The sequence below is a fragment of the Cariama cristata genome, unplaced genomic scaffold, assembly GCF_000690535.1.
Source record: "Cariama cristata isolate BGI_N322 unplaced genomic scaffold, ASM69053v1 scaffold12557, whole genome shotgun sequence".
In the NCBI taxonomy this organism is placed as follows: domain Eukaryota; kingdom Metazoa; phylum Chordata; class Aves; order Cariamiformes; family Cariamidae; genus Cariama; species Cariama cristata.
In genome coordinates, this window is record NW_009625047.1 from 27182 (window position 1) to 41753 (window position 14572).

The 14572-nt window shown below is 42.8% G+C and overlaps 1 protein-coding gene across 1 annotated transcript in view; it reads left to right on the forward strand.

The window, feature by feature from the left end:
- The window catches only part of LOC104164202 (SH3 and cysteine-rich domain-containing protein-like), a gene marked incomplete at its 5' end in the record, with an annotated part of 26102 nt that extends 18496 nt beyond the window's left edge, over positions 1–7606 (forward strand). Inside the window, one exon of the mRNA XM_009703461.1 lies at positions 7508–7606. Coding sequence (XP_009701763.1) covers positions 7508–7606 — 99 coding nt within the window. The remainder of the gene's footprint in view (positions 1–7507) is intronic.
- Positions 7607–14572: the final 6966 nt, after the last annotated feature.

Sequence of the window (14572 nt, forward strand, 5' to 3'; positions counted from 1 at the left end):
GCCAACCTGTAAATCTTAAATTTAACTCTTGTTCACCAGCTGCCAAGTATCTTTAATCATTAATTGCTTGTGTCACCACTTACACACCCTCTCTACAGGCTGTAATTTATTGTAAACTAGAAGTGCTGCCGTGAGCTAAAGCACACCACGTACAGTGAGGACTCGTAGGGTCCATTCACCTCCCGTACTTTCAGCAGCTCCTTCTACTTTGTGTCCTTCAGGTGGGTTCACTAGGCGAAAGCCACGGCCACCCTTATGAGGTTTGCCTTTGATCTGATTTTAAACGTGATTTTTAACACAGTTTTTACCGGACATTTAATATCTTCAAGTGTCAAGTCTTGTGATGGTGCTACAAATGCTTGCTGGGGTAAAGCGAGAGGAGAATATGGCTCAAAACCTGCACTAAGGGATGGTGAGGTTTGTGGCATAAGCTCATGTAAGTGGGAGGATGGCTGACTAAGGGTGACACAGCTTGAGTTCTCTGACACCCGGGTAAAAGGGAAAGCTAGATTTTTCTCACCACATCTTGTGAAGCCCAGTGTTCTTCTCCCTCGTGAGGTATTCCCTTTCCTTTGACAAGTGGTGTCACATCACCAGGAATTGTTTGCCTGGGCAGCCACTGATTTTAATAAAGTAGAGCAGAAGTCAGCATCAGGGTGGACTTAAGGGCCACAGATTTTTCCATGTAGAACTTCTGCAACACTTCACTGATGGATAAGATTAACTTACACCTTTGCTGCTGCCGCCTTGTGACGTAGCAAAACATACAAGTGCTAACTATCCTTGAGAATACACAGCTTTTTAAGGAAGGCACAGCAATATAGCGACCAGAATATATTTTAACTGCCCCTGTGCACACAGGACATTAGGCAGCCCTGAAGTTGCTAAAAATAGATAAAGTGCTTAGATTTTTTTTACCCAGCACTTCTTTTGATTGTTTATGTGTGTGCATACAGAGGGGAGAAAATATTACCAAAGCAGAACAAGAGGCTTTGCACCCTTTGTGCTCTAGACTAAGCAATACACAGGAGCAAAGCTTGCAGAAATGGTAGTGTGGGAATACGGCGTGCCAGCAGGAGGGAATGGTCAAGGTCTGAGTCCCTTCTCGTCGGTGGGCACACCAGATCCTCTCTGTTAGTGCGGTGGATGCTGCAAACAGTGAAGGCCCAGTTTCTTGTCTCTTTCCTTACAAACCCACAGTTTCCAAGTGGTTCTGGCAGCTTTACCTAAACACAAGGTCTTCCTATCGTCCCTATTTCGTAACAGGCTCACAAGGGAGCTCGCAGTCAGGGGGGCGTCATCATCTCTGGTAGGGCAGGAGGTAACGAAAGGGACGAATCCATCCTGTCTGTCTGCCGCTTCCTCTTTTTTAGCAAACTTATTCAGCTCTACATCAAACCCACGCAAATGCTGAGGTTGAATGTGAATGCTGTCGGATGCTCACTCCACGTGGGAGAGGCATCAGGGGAAGGAAGAAATAAATATTTGGTGTAAAACAGGGGGCAGAGACCAGGCTGAACAAAGACGTGAAAGCAGAGAGATGAGAGGGAATGAGTGGAGCCAACAGATCCCACTCCACTCTCACACCAATTATGCAAAAAGGGGACATTCAATCAAGTAGGTTCAAGGCCATTTTGAGTAATTTCCCTGCGGGACAGTCACAGCGAGGCCATGGACACTCATCTGCTTCCCGCTGTCCCCCCATACAGGGTCTGAGCCCCCCGTGACAGCCCCAGTGAGAGCTGGCAGCCTGCACAGGGCCAGGGTGTAGCAGCAGCATGGGGACAGGAGCACAAGGTCACCCAAACCCAGCCTGTGGGACATGTGCCCGCCGTGGACATCTCTGCCTGAGCGGCACCATTTTTTGTCTTTTTTTTTTTTTTTTAACAGAACAACTTTGCCTTCACTGTGGAAAAACTCTTATTGTGAAAAACATTTTATTGGTCATTGGGAATTTTTTACTTTAAAAATTAATTTTATGTTTCGAAAGTCAAATTTCCTTTCGTCTTTCTTCAGCCATTTCTTTTATTTTCTGTCCTTTATTTCCCCATTGTTTTCCATGTGAAGCAGAGAGAGGGGTGCAATAGGGAAGGCATAAAAAGAAAAAACTCATCTGAATGAGACTTCTGGGAAAAGTTTGACAGAATTCTTTTTTTTTTGTTTTGTTTTGTTCTATTTGCGGGTTTCTGTGGGATGAAACCAGACATTTTAGCTGTCTCTGGGCACAGTGTCCAGAGTGCTGTGAGTGCAATATATGTACTGTATGTAAAGCGCTGACTTGTTCCAGATTAGCAAGAAGGGGAGATTATTCATTGCTACCAATTCCCGTCAAGTCTCACTTTAGCTAGAAAAGCTCATTAACTGGCCTAATAAATTCTTGTGACTATAGTATGGCAATTTGTCTCAATATTATACCGTTAATTCACTGGGTCAAATTTTTCAGGGTCTAACAAGAGTCCAGAGCCATTCTGACAACAAAGGCAAGCGTGATATGCCAACAGAAATTCTTATCCAGTGACAGTAATATGAATTTTCATCATATTGCTTGATACCATCCATGGTTTATACTGCAGGTCTCTCTCCCCTTTGTGCCTTGTACGAATGTTCCCAGGTAGAGAGTGTGTTCTTGTAAGGCAAGAGGCGATATATTCACATCACCAAAGCCACGTGACTACCTTAAGAAGAGCCATTTCGGGCAAGCAGGGACATTTTCAAAGTTTGAAGCACAGTGGGTGAGGCTTTCTCTTGAATTGCTTGGCAGTCTCGTGCCCTGGGAATAACATTTTTAACTTCAGCTTCATGCAAATCTTTCTGGCAAAGCCAATAGTCAAGGAGAGGACTGAGGGAAAAACAACATAATTTGCTCGCCCATCTTGAGCAATATGCACGAGCTAGTCTTCACAAAGGACCCCTTGAAAATTTCATAATGAAATAGGAATCCCAGCCTGCGGGAGAAAAAGTGTACTGCTTCAGAGACATCAACGTCTTGGAGTTTAGGGTTCACTGACAGATTTGTGGGTCCTGAAACCAATTCAGAAGATGACTGGGCACCACAGGGCTGGATCAGGAATGTGCGGGAGGGAGGCAGACATAGACCCTGACACCCATAAAGCAATGTTATTAACAGGGAAACCAAAACCAGCCAATTTCTGTGGCTTTCCTCTCTTTTAAGCTGTCTCGCACACAGTACTGGCTGCATAATTTCCAACTCTGATTGATTGTACCATCACTTGGATATATAAAGTTTTCTTCAGCGTGTAACTTCTGCTCTAGCCAACCTGAATTCATTACCACACATTATACAAATGCTTCTTTGCATGACTACAGGCTCTAATTTGACCTCTTTTCACAAAAGAAAAGGTCACCGTATCTAATATATCATCAATGTCTGGAAAAGCATCTCTTAAAATGCCTCTAACATTTTTGGTCATCCTTATTTTAAAGAAATCATCATAATCTGTTGTTTGGATATCTGTTTTTACTCCTCTTACAAGATCCTACTCAAATAAAGGAAATAACCTCTTTTGAAAAAACCTACCCAGACCCTTCACTGGCTGCATCTCTGACATCCACAGTCACGCTAATACAAACCACTTTAGAGTTGGGCTTTTTGTGATTAAATAACTCAATTGATTTTAGATTGCACAAGTGATCTTGTGCAATAGAAATGACCCCAAACCACGACATTTGTAACAAGACTGGCAATCAGAAACTCTCTGCCTCATCCAGATGTGGACTGTGAGTTTACGTAAAGGTCAGGGCAACAGATCCATTTTGCGATGGCTGTGTTTTATAAATGCCACTGATGTAAACTAGCCCTGTTACCGAGAGCATCTCCCAGCCAGCTTCTGCAGTGACTGCAAAGAGGCCACAAGCTCCAACCCAGAGCTGTCAGCCTTGTTGTGCCCTTGGAACCACAGCTCAGGGGACAAACATCCCTCCTACCCCAACACCCCGTCACACGAATTTCAAAAGGAGCAAATTTAGGCACAAGTATATTAGCAGCTTTGTGCAGATATGATCCAGCTGCTCCAGGAGAGCCTGGGAAAGGGCTTAAATGTATCTGTGAGGCTGGGCTTAACAAGGCAGGGTTGCAGCCCAGGTCTCCAGCCCCCAGGAATCCACCTGTCTCGGGTCTTCTTCTGATTAGTCTGGATGCTTTGCTGCTACCTGGGTTCTCACCTCACTGCCTAGGAATTACTTTATGTCCCCATGTGTTTCATCCTGGGATACTCTAAAAGGAGCTGAACTTCTAAGAGCGTGACTCAGCTGCCTTTGAAAATCACTTGCATCACGGCGACTTATGCATTTGGACCTGAATCACTTAAAACACAAACCCAGCGCAGAAAGTGATGTTGCAGTTCTTCATGTGCTCCCCAGCTGTAACTGCTGCCCTTGGCAGCTAGGCTTAGGGGGAAAAGGGTCTTTTTCCAGCTATCTCTGATTTTCGTTGACATCAGTCTTGTTGAACAGGGATGGGTGTCCCCATTCATTCGGAGATACTGAGTGGCACACAAGCTTTGCAAGAGTCCAAAACATGGGCACAGCTCATTATGCATCCAGTTTAGTCCAGGTCATATTTAATACCCTAAATAAGTGCTGTAGGTAAAACAAGCTGGTGTTCTTGGCCCAAAGGCTAATGAAATGGCTGATATAAAACCTGTCATCATCATTTGCACTGTGGCTGAATGAATATGAAAACTGAACTACTTATCATTTCCATCCACAAAGCTCGTGTAGACAAGAACTCCAGTGCACGGGCAGCAGCAGATGTGGAAACTCGCAGTGTCCCCGTTCTTAGAGACAAACAGACAGAAGGCTTGAGCTTTCAGACCTCTTGACCTGGCACTGTCCGCAGGCTCCAGGACAGCTCTTGAAACTGTACTGTCCTCATAACCAAATTCCTACTTTATCAGAACCAGTCTGTGGCTGACAGACAGGTTAAATATGTGGGAGAGAGAAGATAAGCAGAAGACAGCTGTGGAAAATTAAAGCAAGTTCAAAATTACTCCTGGACAGAGAGAATTTGCCACTTCAGCCCAAATTCAAAGCACAAGATTAGAAGAACAGGAGAGTATTAATGACTGTGCAGCTTAAGGGATCATTTCCTAATTGCTCATCTCTCCCATCTGCTCAGGGATGACTGACGGATAAAAAATCCTCAGGGCAGATGTTGACAAGTTCAGACAACAGTCATGATCCGGACAGTTGTTTGTTTTGGTTTTAGTGGTTTAGATATTTTATTTTTTTTTAAATAAAATGAGATGAAAGAATGGGGAAGTGACTTTATAATATTAGACCCCACTTTTAGCTAGTTCTGAAGATCATTTGATGACTGAGAAATAGCCTGAAATGTGATTTCTTACCCTGCGGCTTCCTCCACCACTAACCTCTTGAGCCAGGGTGCAGGGGAAAAAAACCCAACTGTTTGTCTCCATTTGTGTTGGTACCAAATTCACTGGCGAGTGGCTGCTCCGTGGCTTTTTTACTTTGTCAGGCCAGTGGCCTTCCCCCCACAACAAACTGGCCTGAGTAGCTGCTATTTTAAGCAGTTTCCAATTTGATAGAGAAAACCGTGATTGCCTGATGGTGGCTGTGGCACCTTGTACCTTCACAACCGTCATGTTTGCTGTCGGGATGGAGTCAGGCGTTCTGTTTAAGCAGCCAGGTCTAGTTGTGGAGAAGGTGCAAAGGCTCATTTCCCCACACAGCAGCAGGCATCAGCCACGAAGGGGCACCTTGCAACCAAGATGCTCTTTCCCACTCTCGGATACTCCACCAAGCTCAGCCATCCTTAGTCTCGTGCTTCTTTGCAGGCTTTTTCTCTCATCATTGAAGTTTTTATAGTCTTTCTCAGAGACACAGACCAACACCTAGCAGTAGTCAGAAACACCTTTCTGTGTACTTGTGCTTTACACTTTTCTGCTTCAAACGCTGATGTGGCTGCAGAGGGAACAGCTGCTGTGTTAGGGATTCATGACACAAATGAGCTCGGCTGTTTTGCAACAGAATCTAAACGAAACCCCATCAATTCCATACCTCTCCCATGCTTTCCATGTGATTTAGCCCAAACAAAAATACATTATTTTTTTTTAATTGCATGAGCTCTGTTGGTGTGCTCAGTCACTCAGTCATTCTGCCCCAGGGATCCAATTCAGTTAGTGTTAAGTAGGTAGCTTAAGTGAGAAAATTCATGAGTCCATGTGCTTTCCAAACCTTTGTTTGCAGTTACAGAGATGCAACTGACCATTTACAAATACTGGAGGTGGCAAATTTGAAGCAGCTTCACCTCTTCCTTTTGATTTTTCATTTCTCCCTGACAGCATCAGTGTTTCTTGTAAATTCTAAGTATGTAGCAACAGGAGGACAAGCTGGCCCAGAATTCGGATGTGGTATTTAGGTGTCACCATACAATCCGTAACAGTCATGCTGAAATGGATTTAGCCAGGAACTTTTTAGGGCCATTTTTGTCCATTTCATACTCTCTGAATTATTGTAATTAAACCCTGTAAATACCTATCAGGCAGAGCCTTTGGGAGTGTTAGTCCAGACAGAGGGTTTTAAAGACCTGGCACTGACATCATGAGAAATCGGTGAGTTGGTCTCAATAGGACCATTAGTTTTCTGGCTATTTTTTAACCTTGTTTGATGAGTAGGAAATACATCGTTCTTTGGCACAGATGTTTGAAAACAAGTCTTTATTTTATGCGTCTCTGTGCTCAAGTGCCCAGTTTAAAGTACCAGTGCCACTTTTAGGCTTTCACATGGCTTGGCCGTTACCAAAAGTGTCTCAGGAAGGGCCCTAAAGTGGAAATACCCGAGATCACAAAGGTCTTCAGGAAATGCAAACCGTTACCACGATGTAATATTTGTGTCATTGTAAAGACCGTACGGTTTCACCACGACTGCCTCCCTTTGGAGGAGGTGTTGTGCAAACGTGCTCACAGAGCTGGACTTGGATCACAGACTTCGGTATCCGAAACAGGCGCTTGTAGGTGCAAGGGCTGAGTAAATAACATAACACGCTGCTCAACTGAGACATATCTGGGCTCCTTAAACACACAAAAGAGAATACGCGTGCATTCAGATCAGCGGCTACAAGTGACCCACCTTGGCAGCATAATTACTTTTCACCACCACTGTTGAGGGAGCCAGCTATCTCACGGTCTGAAATAACCATTCTTCTCATACGCAGACAACTAAATCACAGTCATTACAGTAGGATGAAGCCATAAATCAAGTTTCAAAATCTTTGATCCACCACAAATTTCTTAACAATTTTAATGTCTCTCCTGTATATGCGGCACTCCGGAGAGGCGAGGGAAGGGTAACTCTCTAACTATAAGAGTTTGAATTTCTTATCAAAGCAGTGAGACTCTGAAAGGGATTGTTCTACTTCTAGAAGTAACTAGCGGGATGTCTAACCCACCTGATAAATAGCCTGGAATAATTTGTCGCTTTGATCATGGCAAAGAGTTTATTACTTTCATACCTTCTTTGCATTCAGATTTGTGTGACTTCTGAAAAGGAACACGACGGCTTTATCAAAGTATACAGTGGGAAGAAGAAAGGCTTTGTCCCCATAGACGTCCTAGAAAACATCTGATTTCAACAGCCCGCTTGCTGCAGTAGGAGCCCTTTGTTGGCGATGCCTGTCTGCCTCATCTCACACTGTGTCAACCCAGATGGGCTGTCTTGCAGATGTTCAGGGAAATAGTGAGAAAACTGCAACTACAAGAAGAAAAATCACATTTAGACTGCCACAGCAACACTAAGAAATAAGAAAAGTGGAATATTTGAAAGAAAATGTAGTCAGAAACCACTAGATAAATGAGAGGTCCTCAGATACTAACAAGAATAAGGTAAGGGGTGGGTGGGGGGGAAGTCTGGGCCGATTTCTGGTGCAAGGTGGCTGTTACAACCCTGATGGAGACAGACAGCTTCTTCTGAAGGACTGAACTCATGTCCTGTTCTTGTGTCTCAGAAAACTGTTGGACTGCTTTCTTGTTTGAAGTGTGTATTTGGGGGGGAGGGGGGAAAATACCATTCAAACTGTCCTCGTACTACAGTCCAATGCTTGTAGTAAAGCGTGGCTGTGGGCTACAGTTTTGTCCCCAGTATCAACCGATCAGTTTAAGCGTTTAATCCTGGTGTTTAGTCTCATAACAAAGCAGTTTGGAGACACCACGTGAACGTCAGTTCGAGAAATGCACTGTGCCCTGGAAGTCGGCAGCTTTCTCTTTCTGTGCAATCTTCCCATATGAAAGAGTAGCGAACGTGTGTGTGTGTGTGTGTGTGTGTGTGTCCTTTGTTTTCTCTGTATACGAACAAAAGCTCTCGGCGTATGTTGGGTGTGATGGCTGCTCTCATAGCTCACAAAAATAGCCGGTCCTCCGATTGCTTGGAAGTGACCCTCTGTGTTTCCTGCACCTTTATCTGGTGATACAGAAAATGGGCAAAATACTGGGAAAGAGCCACAGGCTTGAAACATTTTATATTTTTCTGTGTTTATTGCACTTAAAAGATTTTATATATTAATTCTATTTATAAAAAATAAAAGAGTTAACTAAGCCCCGGAAGACTGAAAATGCTTGGAAAGGACAGACTGCACATAGACGTGATCTGGAATTATCAAAATCCAGAACTTGGGACAGAAAGGCACTGAGTGTCATAGCATTGTGTTCACACACCAAAGGCGTCTTCTTCATTTGCTAAATACAAGTTTTGCAGATTCAGCAGTAAATGCACTGACATGAATTCCTCCTTGGCATAAACCACCGTGAGCATCCCATAAATCCTGTCCATCCTAGTGAGACTGTGCAGGCAGCTCTGTTTTGTCCATGGAAGCCTCCATCTTCAAGCATGTTTTGGACAGGCGAACCTTTTGGTACCTGGACAGCAGTCTGCGGGACCTGTGGATCTTGACCAAATTATACAAGTGAGCCAGTGCCAATCCTGTTGTAGAGAAGGGGCCTTATGATGTCTAAAGACAGGGAATCTGATTTGCAAGTATTTAATTGGATGTAATTGTACCAAATACACTTAAATATCTTACCATGTATTATGACATAGAGATTAAGTCCTATCCCAAAGCTTCTGGCTGAATTCATGCCTTGTCTGACCAGCTTGAGACTGAATGCCAGTCTTTACTGCAGTTAACCCCAAGTTATTGTCCTAAATCCTGATGCTGCAAGAAGAAATTCCCATGCTGCCAGGCTAGTATAGGCCTTTGCAAAGTTAACACTATTTCTAAAAACAAACTACCAGGTCCTGCTTCCATATACTGAGGCAGTTCGAATCTGTGTTACACAGCCCAGGTCTCAATAGCTGGGTTGCCCTATTTGAGTAGCTGATCTTACTCAAAGCCTTATGAAATCCAGTTCAGCTCCACACATGACCAGAAGTTCACAGGGCAGATCAGTCTTCAACCTCTCTCAGACACGTTTTGTATCTCTCACGTATCACTTAATTGCAGAGGAGGAAGTTGCAGGGGTGTCAACTGCTGAAATGTAGTCCTTCGTAACATAAGTGGTCTGTACCAGTTATTAATGTCCTCCTGGCTGATCAAAAGTACCTGATTTCATATCTTCTGTGGGAATATCAGCAATTTATAGATAATTTTTTTTCAGTTCAAACAACGAACATTTGTTCAGCGCATTTCCCCAAGTAACCAATAAACTCAGTGAGAGGACAGAGGATTCTGATGATAAGCCTTAAAGATCAAGAGGAAAAGTAGTAGAGACTTATTAATCCACTCTGCTTTGTAAGATTATTTTTTTATATTCAGCTGGTCAAAGTAAAAACTCAAGTGTTTATTAGAATTAAAACATTTGCTACTTTTGATCAGGCCTGTCAAGTGGACAAAGGACATCTGTATTAATCTATACATATGTGCTATTGTTTACATGATTGCATCATACTGTGATTCCCTCCTATTCAGTCTTCTACGATTTCAATTTAGCCCTACAATGTGCATCGTACTATTCAAAGAATTATATGAATATTACCTACAACTCACAATGGCCTTTAATCAATGTCATTTTGATTCCTTTTGATACTGAGCAATAAATAATAAAGTGACTGAGTAAAAACAAAACAGACCTTATGTGGACTGTATTACATCTGAGAAAGCATTGCTTCTGAACCAAAGCTTTCATGGTTATCTTTTCTTTGTGGTTGTTTCTGGTTTGTCTTTTTACTGGGCTTTTGCTGCCGTTTGATATGTAGACATAATTTATGCCTAATTTAGCAAGAAGCACATACATGAGTCTTACTTCTTTAAGCATGTGATTCATTGGCTATTTGCATGCTTAAAGCTGAAGCACTTTGCTGAATTAAGGTCATTTTCCTCAAATTTATTTTGGATGCCTTATTCTGAATCCAGACGAGTATCCCATCATTTTTTTCCTACCATACGCAGTTTGCAATACATACTGCATTAGCAAGCAGTTAAAAGTCAGAGAGAAGATGGAATGGACTTTATCTGACTTATGCTCAGAAAAATTGAATTTTAGGAGATAAATGCTGTTCAGATCTAATTTAATATTCTGCTTAATAAAGACTTGGATGGTTGGAAGGAGAATAGAAGTGTATATTTCTTGGCTTCTTTGCATAAGACTGTATAATTTTCAGTTATCCACCTTCAAGAACATTCACTAAACCCATCAGCAACAGATGTTACTGAGCATTTCCATTTAAAATCTACAGCACTTACATTTGCCACTTTTAGCAAACCATATCTAAAGTAGTTCTTCTGCAATGTATGTAGCATGCGTAGACTCGGAGTGAAGTTTTGTGGTGGGGGCCATCCTGAACATTTGTTTCTGGCAGATCAGGGTGTATTTTAAGTCATTCAACATCTCATCACAGCATAAAACTGGCTGTAGAATATTTTCATAAGTGCTAGGAACAGTTGATCAACATGAGTTGAGGATGAGCTGCCTGAACCATGATTTTTCTCCCATCCGTAAATAACACAGTATCTCAGTTTATTATCATCTTTCTCCACACTTGGCCATTTTGACGCAGTGACTTCCTTCGGAGGCAGATGCTGCAGTGCAGAGTCAGCTGTGGGCTCATTGCCCCAGCGGAACTAAGACACTTATTGCTACATACATTGTGTATCATCTTTAGCATTGCTTACCGGCCTTTTTTTTTGTAATTATTTGTTGAGATTCAATTGACTAAATATAGCACCCAGTGCTATCAGGGGAACCTGCACAGGGCCAGCAGGCAGTGACACTGGAGATCTGGAAGAGCCGTGACCTTCTAAAGAAGCCACCAGAGACCATGTAGGTTGTCTAATACGGCACCAGACAGATGTCTTTGGAAAATGAACCCAACTCATTTATTTTAAATATGTGCAGACAACTCTGATTTATTGAGCACTCAAATTACATCTTTCTTCCCCTAAAGGACACTGAATAAATGCAGCAAGCCGTATCAATCTTGTCCCATTTAAATCCACTGTAAAAAGAATCCTTGAATGCCCCAGGGACTGGAGTTCAGCTATTTTCTTGGAAAAGACTGGTCAATGTTACTGTTCTCCCAAAAATCTATGATGTAATTTGTCTGATCTAACCGTAAATGTCTACAACTAAGTAAATCAATTTGCTTTCGCCCTTCCCCAGAAAACAGAGTAACGTGTGCTTCGGTACTATGGTTCTTCTGACCGACTGAAGGCTTCTGCTTTCGCATCAGCTAGATTGTGCCCCACAATCGACAACCGAGGGAGCGTTGGATAGCTGGGTGAGATGCAGACCTCCGCAGCCTTAACATCCGTATCAGGGCAGAAGAATTCCTAGTCCTAATTTCTGGATGTGTAGGTGTAACATATATATCTCTCTGTAACAGATACACCTGACTACCATGTGTCCTGTACTTTTTACAGTGCCTCCGCTTCAGTACTATGGTTCTTCTGTGCCCCACAATCGACAACTGAGGGAGCGTTGGCTAGCTGGGTCAGATGCAGACCTCCGCAGCCTTAACATCCGTGCTTCGGTACTATGGTTCTTCTGACCGACTGAAGGCTTCTGCTTTCGCATCAGCTAGATTGTGCCCCACAATCGACAACCGAGGGAGCGTTGGATAGCTGGGTGAGATGCAGACCTCCGCAGCCTTAACATCCGTATCAGGGCAGAAGAATTCCTAGTCCTAATTTCTGGATGTGTAGGTGTAACATATATATCTCTCTGTAACAGATACACCTGACTACCATGTGTCCTGTACTTTTTACAGTGTCTCTGAAGTTACTAGTCACGGTTATTATTAGCTAGGAGAAAAGAGGTGCATTTTTTTCCCCCTTTTTCTTTCTATAGAATTTCCTTTACTGGCTGGTAGATAAGAGTGGCTTCCAAAAATTGGACATTTTGCGTTTAAATACACACATAACTTTAATATCATATAGAACTGATCCTATTAAGGACATTTTAATTTAAAATACTGAACAAGAAGAATACTAGCATGGCCCTATCCCTGCCTGCAAAAATACTGGCTGTCCATAAGTTCCGAGAGAAACAGTAGCACGCTCTTACCATATGCCTAGGGAGGTAGCTTGGTGTGTGGTTCATTTTTTACTACTATTTCACTGTGTTTCTTCTGGACAACATTCTGAGATGCTACGGAACCACCAGAGTGCATAGCATTGGCCTGGGCAATCGGACCGGGCTGGGTGTTGCTGTGCTCATTCACACATAACAAAAAGCAAAATGCAGGTATGTATTTTCTATTCACTGGTGATATACACTTATCAACTAGCTCGTACAGCAGTGAAAATAAGCACAAAAGAAAGTGAACAAATACCAAGTATGTGAGGTTGTGTTTAAAATATAAGGAGGGAGGTGTGTGAACGATATTCCCATGCATACTCCTTCTGTACTTTGCTCTACTACAAATAAAGTCAGACCAGAAGTGTTTAATTTCATATGTATGTATGTGAGACATTTCGTAAAAAATGTAGTCCGAAATTATCATCCAGATTGTGCGCACTACATTTTGTAAAGCAAGGAGAATAAATATTTTCCCTGTGGGAATATATGTATGTCATCACAACGTTGAGTTTTCCATGGCTAAAAAGAACATCTGAATCTAAGAGGTACATGAGAGTTATTTTTAAAACCATTCTTTATATAGAAAATAATTATGTGCCTAGGGAATGAACACTTGGCAGGGTCTCCACAAAAGAGGCCCAGAAAAACGATAGTAGGACTGCTTCAGGTCAGCGTGTATTCCATCTCCTGAGTCGCTCAAGGAACTCTAGACAGCACCTACCTCAATTAGTGTCATTTGTTCAATCAAATAAGCTTAAATTAATTTTGTATTTTATTTATGTACATACAGGCAACACATATATATCTATATGTATATCTTGCATTCACTAACATCAACCCAACAGCAAGAGTACATGCCCTTAAAAATCTATCCTGGCTGATTTTTTCCATATCTTAATGTGCTCAGCACCTAGTTAGGATGGTAATTGGTGCCCGATAAGTACCGAGACAGACAGTTACAGAGACAGAGAAGGCTAGCCTTGACAAGTTTTATCTGTGTTAGACAAAGCATATAACATATAAACCCAGAGTTACAGGCAGTTGAACTGCAAATACGCAATACATTGAGCACAGTCAAGATACTTGCTGCTCTGAGACACACGTCATTCATCAGGCAAAGGTAGAGCTGCATGCCACATACAAATCGGGAGCCTGAAAACATTGTCAGAACAACATGCAAATCGAAACTCTTTGGCTTGGCTGCCTCACAATAATAAGATATTGAATATAAAGAATAACTTCTCCTTGAGGGCTTGAACGAGAGGAAGCCAGGAGGCATTCCTACAGACTTAAAATAAATTTTTTTTAAAAGTGCTAGTCAGTCCCACATACACACCATGAGAAGGGCACATAAATTTACCTTCATTAGAATGAAGTAAATCAACATCTGAGTCATTGCTCTGCTACCAGTGGTGTGCCAGCTGATACGGTCAGACCCCGACAACGCAAAACTGGAAGACTGCAAGAGTTGTTTCAGCTTTGCATCACAAACAGGAAAAAATGAGAGGTAGCTGTGAGTAAAATCCAGTTTTTAAAAAGAAGCAGCGCAGTAGTGGTACTGAAGCAAACCCTCCAACGTGTCTTCTCTTTTCCGTGCATCCCCCTCTCCCCAGCCGGGATGTTCCAGGTGGCTGTGGCAGAGGCTCCCACCCCACGCTCTTGCCCGAGGCAGCACCACAGACGTGTGGGCACAACCTGGGGGCAGACCTGGGGTCTCTCCCCGGCGTACCCAGCCCGTGCCCGTGTAGCCCCTTCCCAGCTGCTCTTCCTTCCAGGGATCTTGCCAGTTTTGTTGCTGGCTGGTCACTTCTTGCCCTTGTATCTGGCAGGAGAAAAATATAACCAAAATTATCCCAAGCACACTATTTATTACCCTGAGTCTTCACATTTTTGGCTCAAGAAAAGCAAAGTGAATGCAAATCTCTCCTGTTCTCTCTTTAACTCACTCCACATCCTAATCAGATGCTGCCTTGCGTCGTTGTGTTCTGTCTTGCAAAGGTCTCCTACCCCCAGCTTTCCTCCTC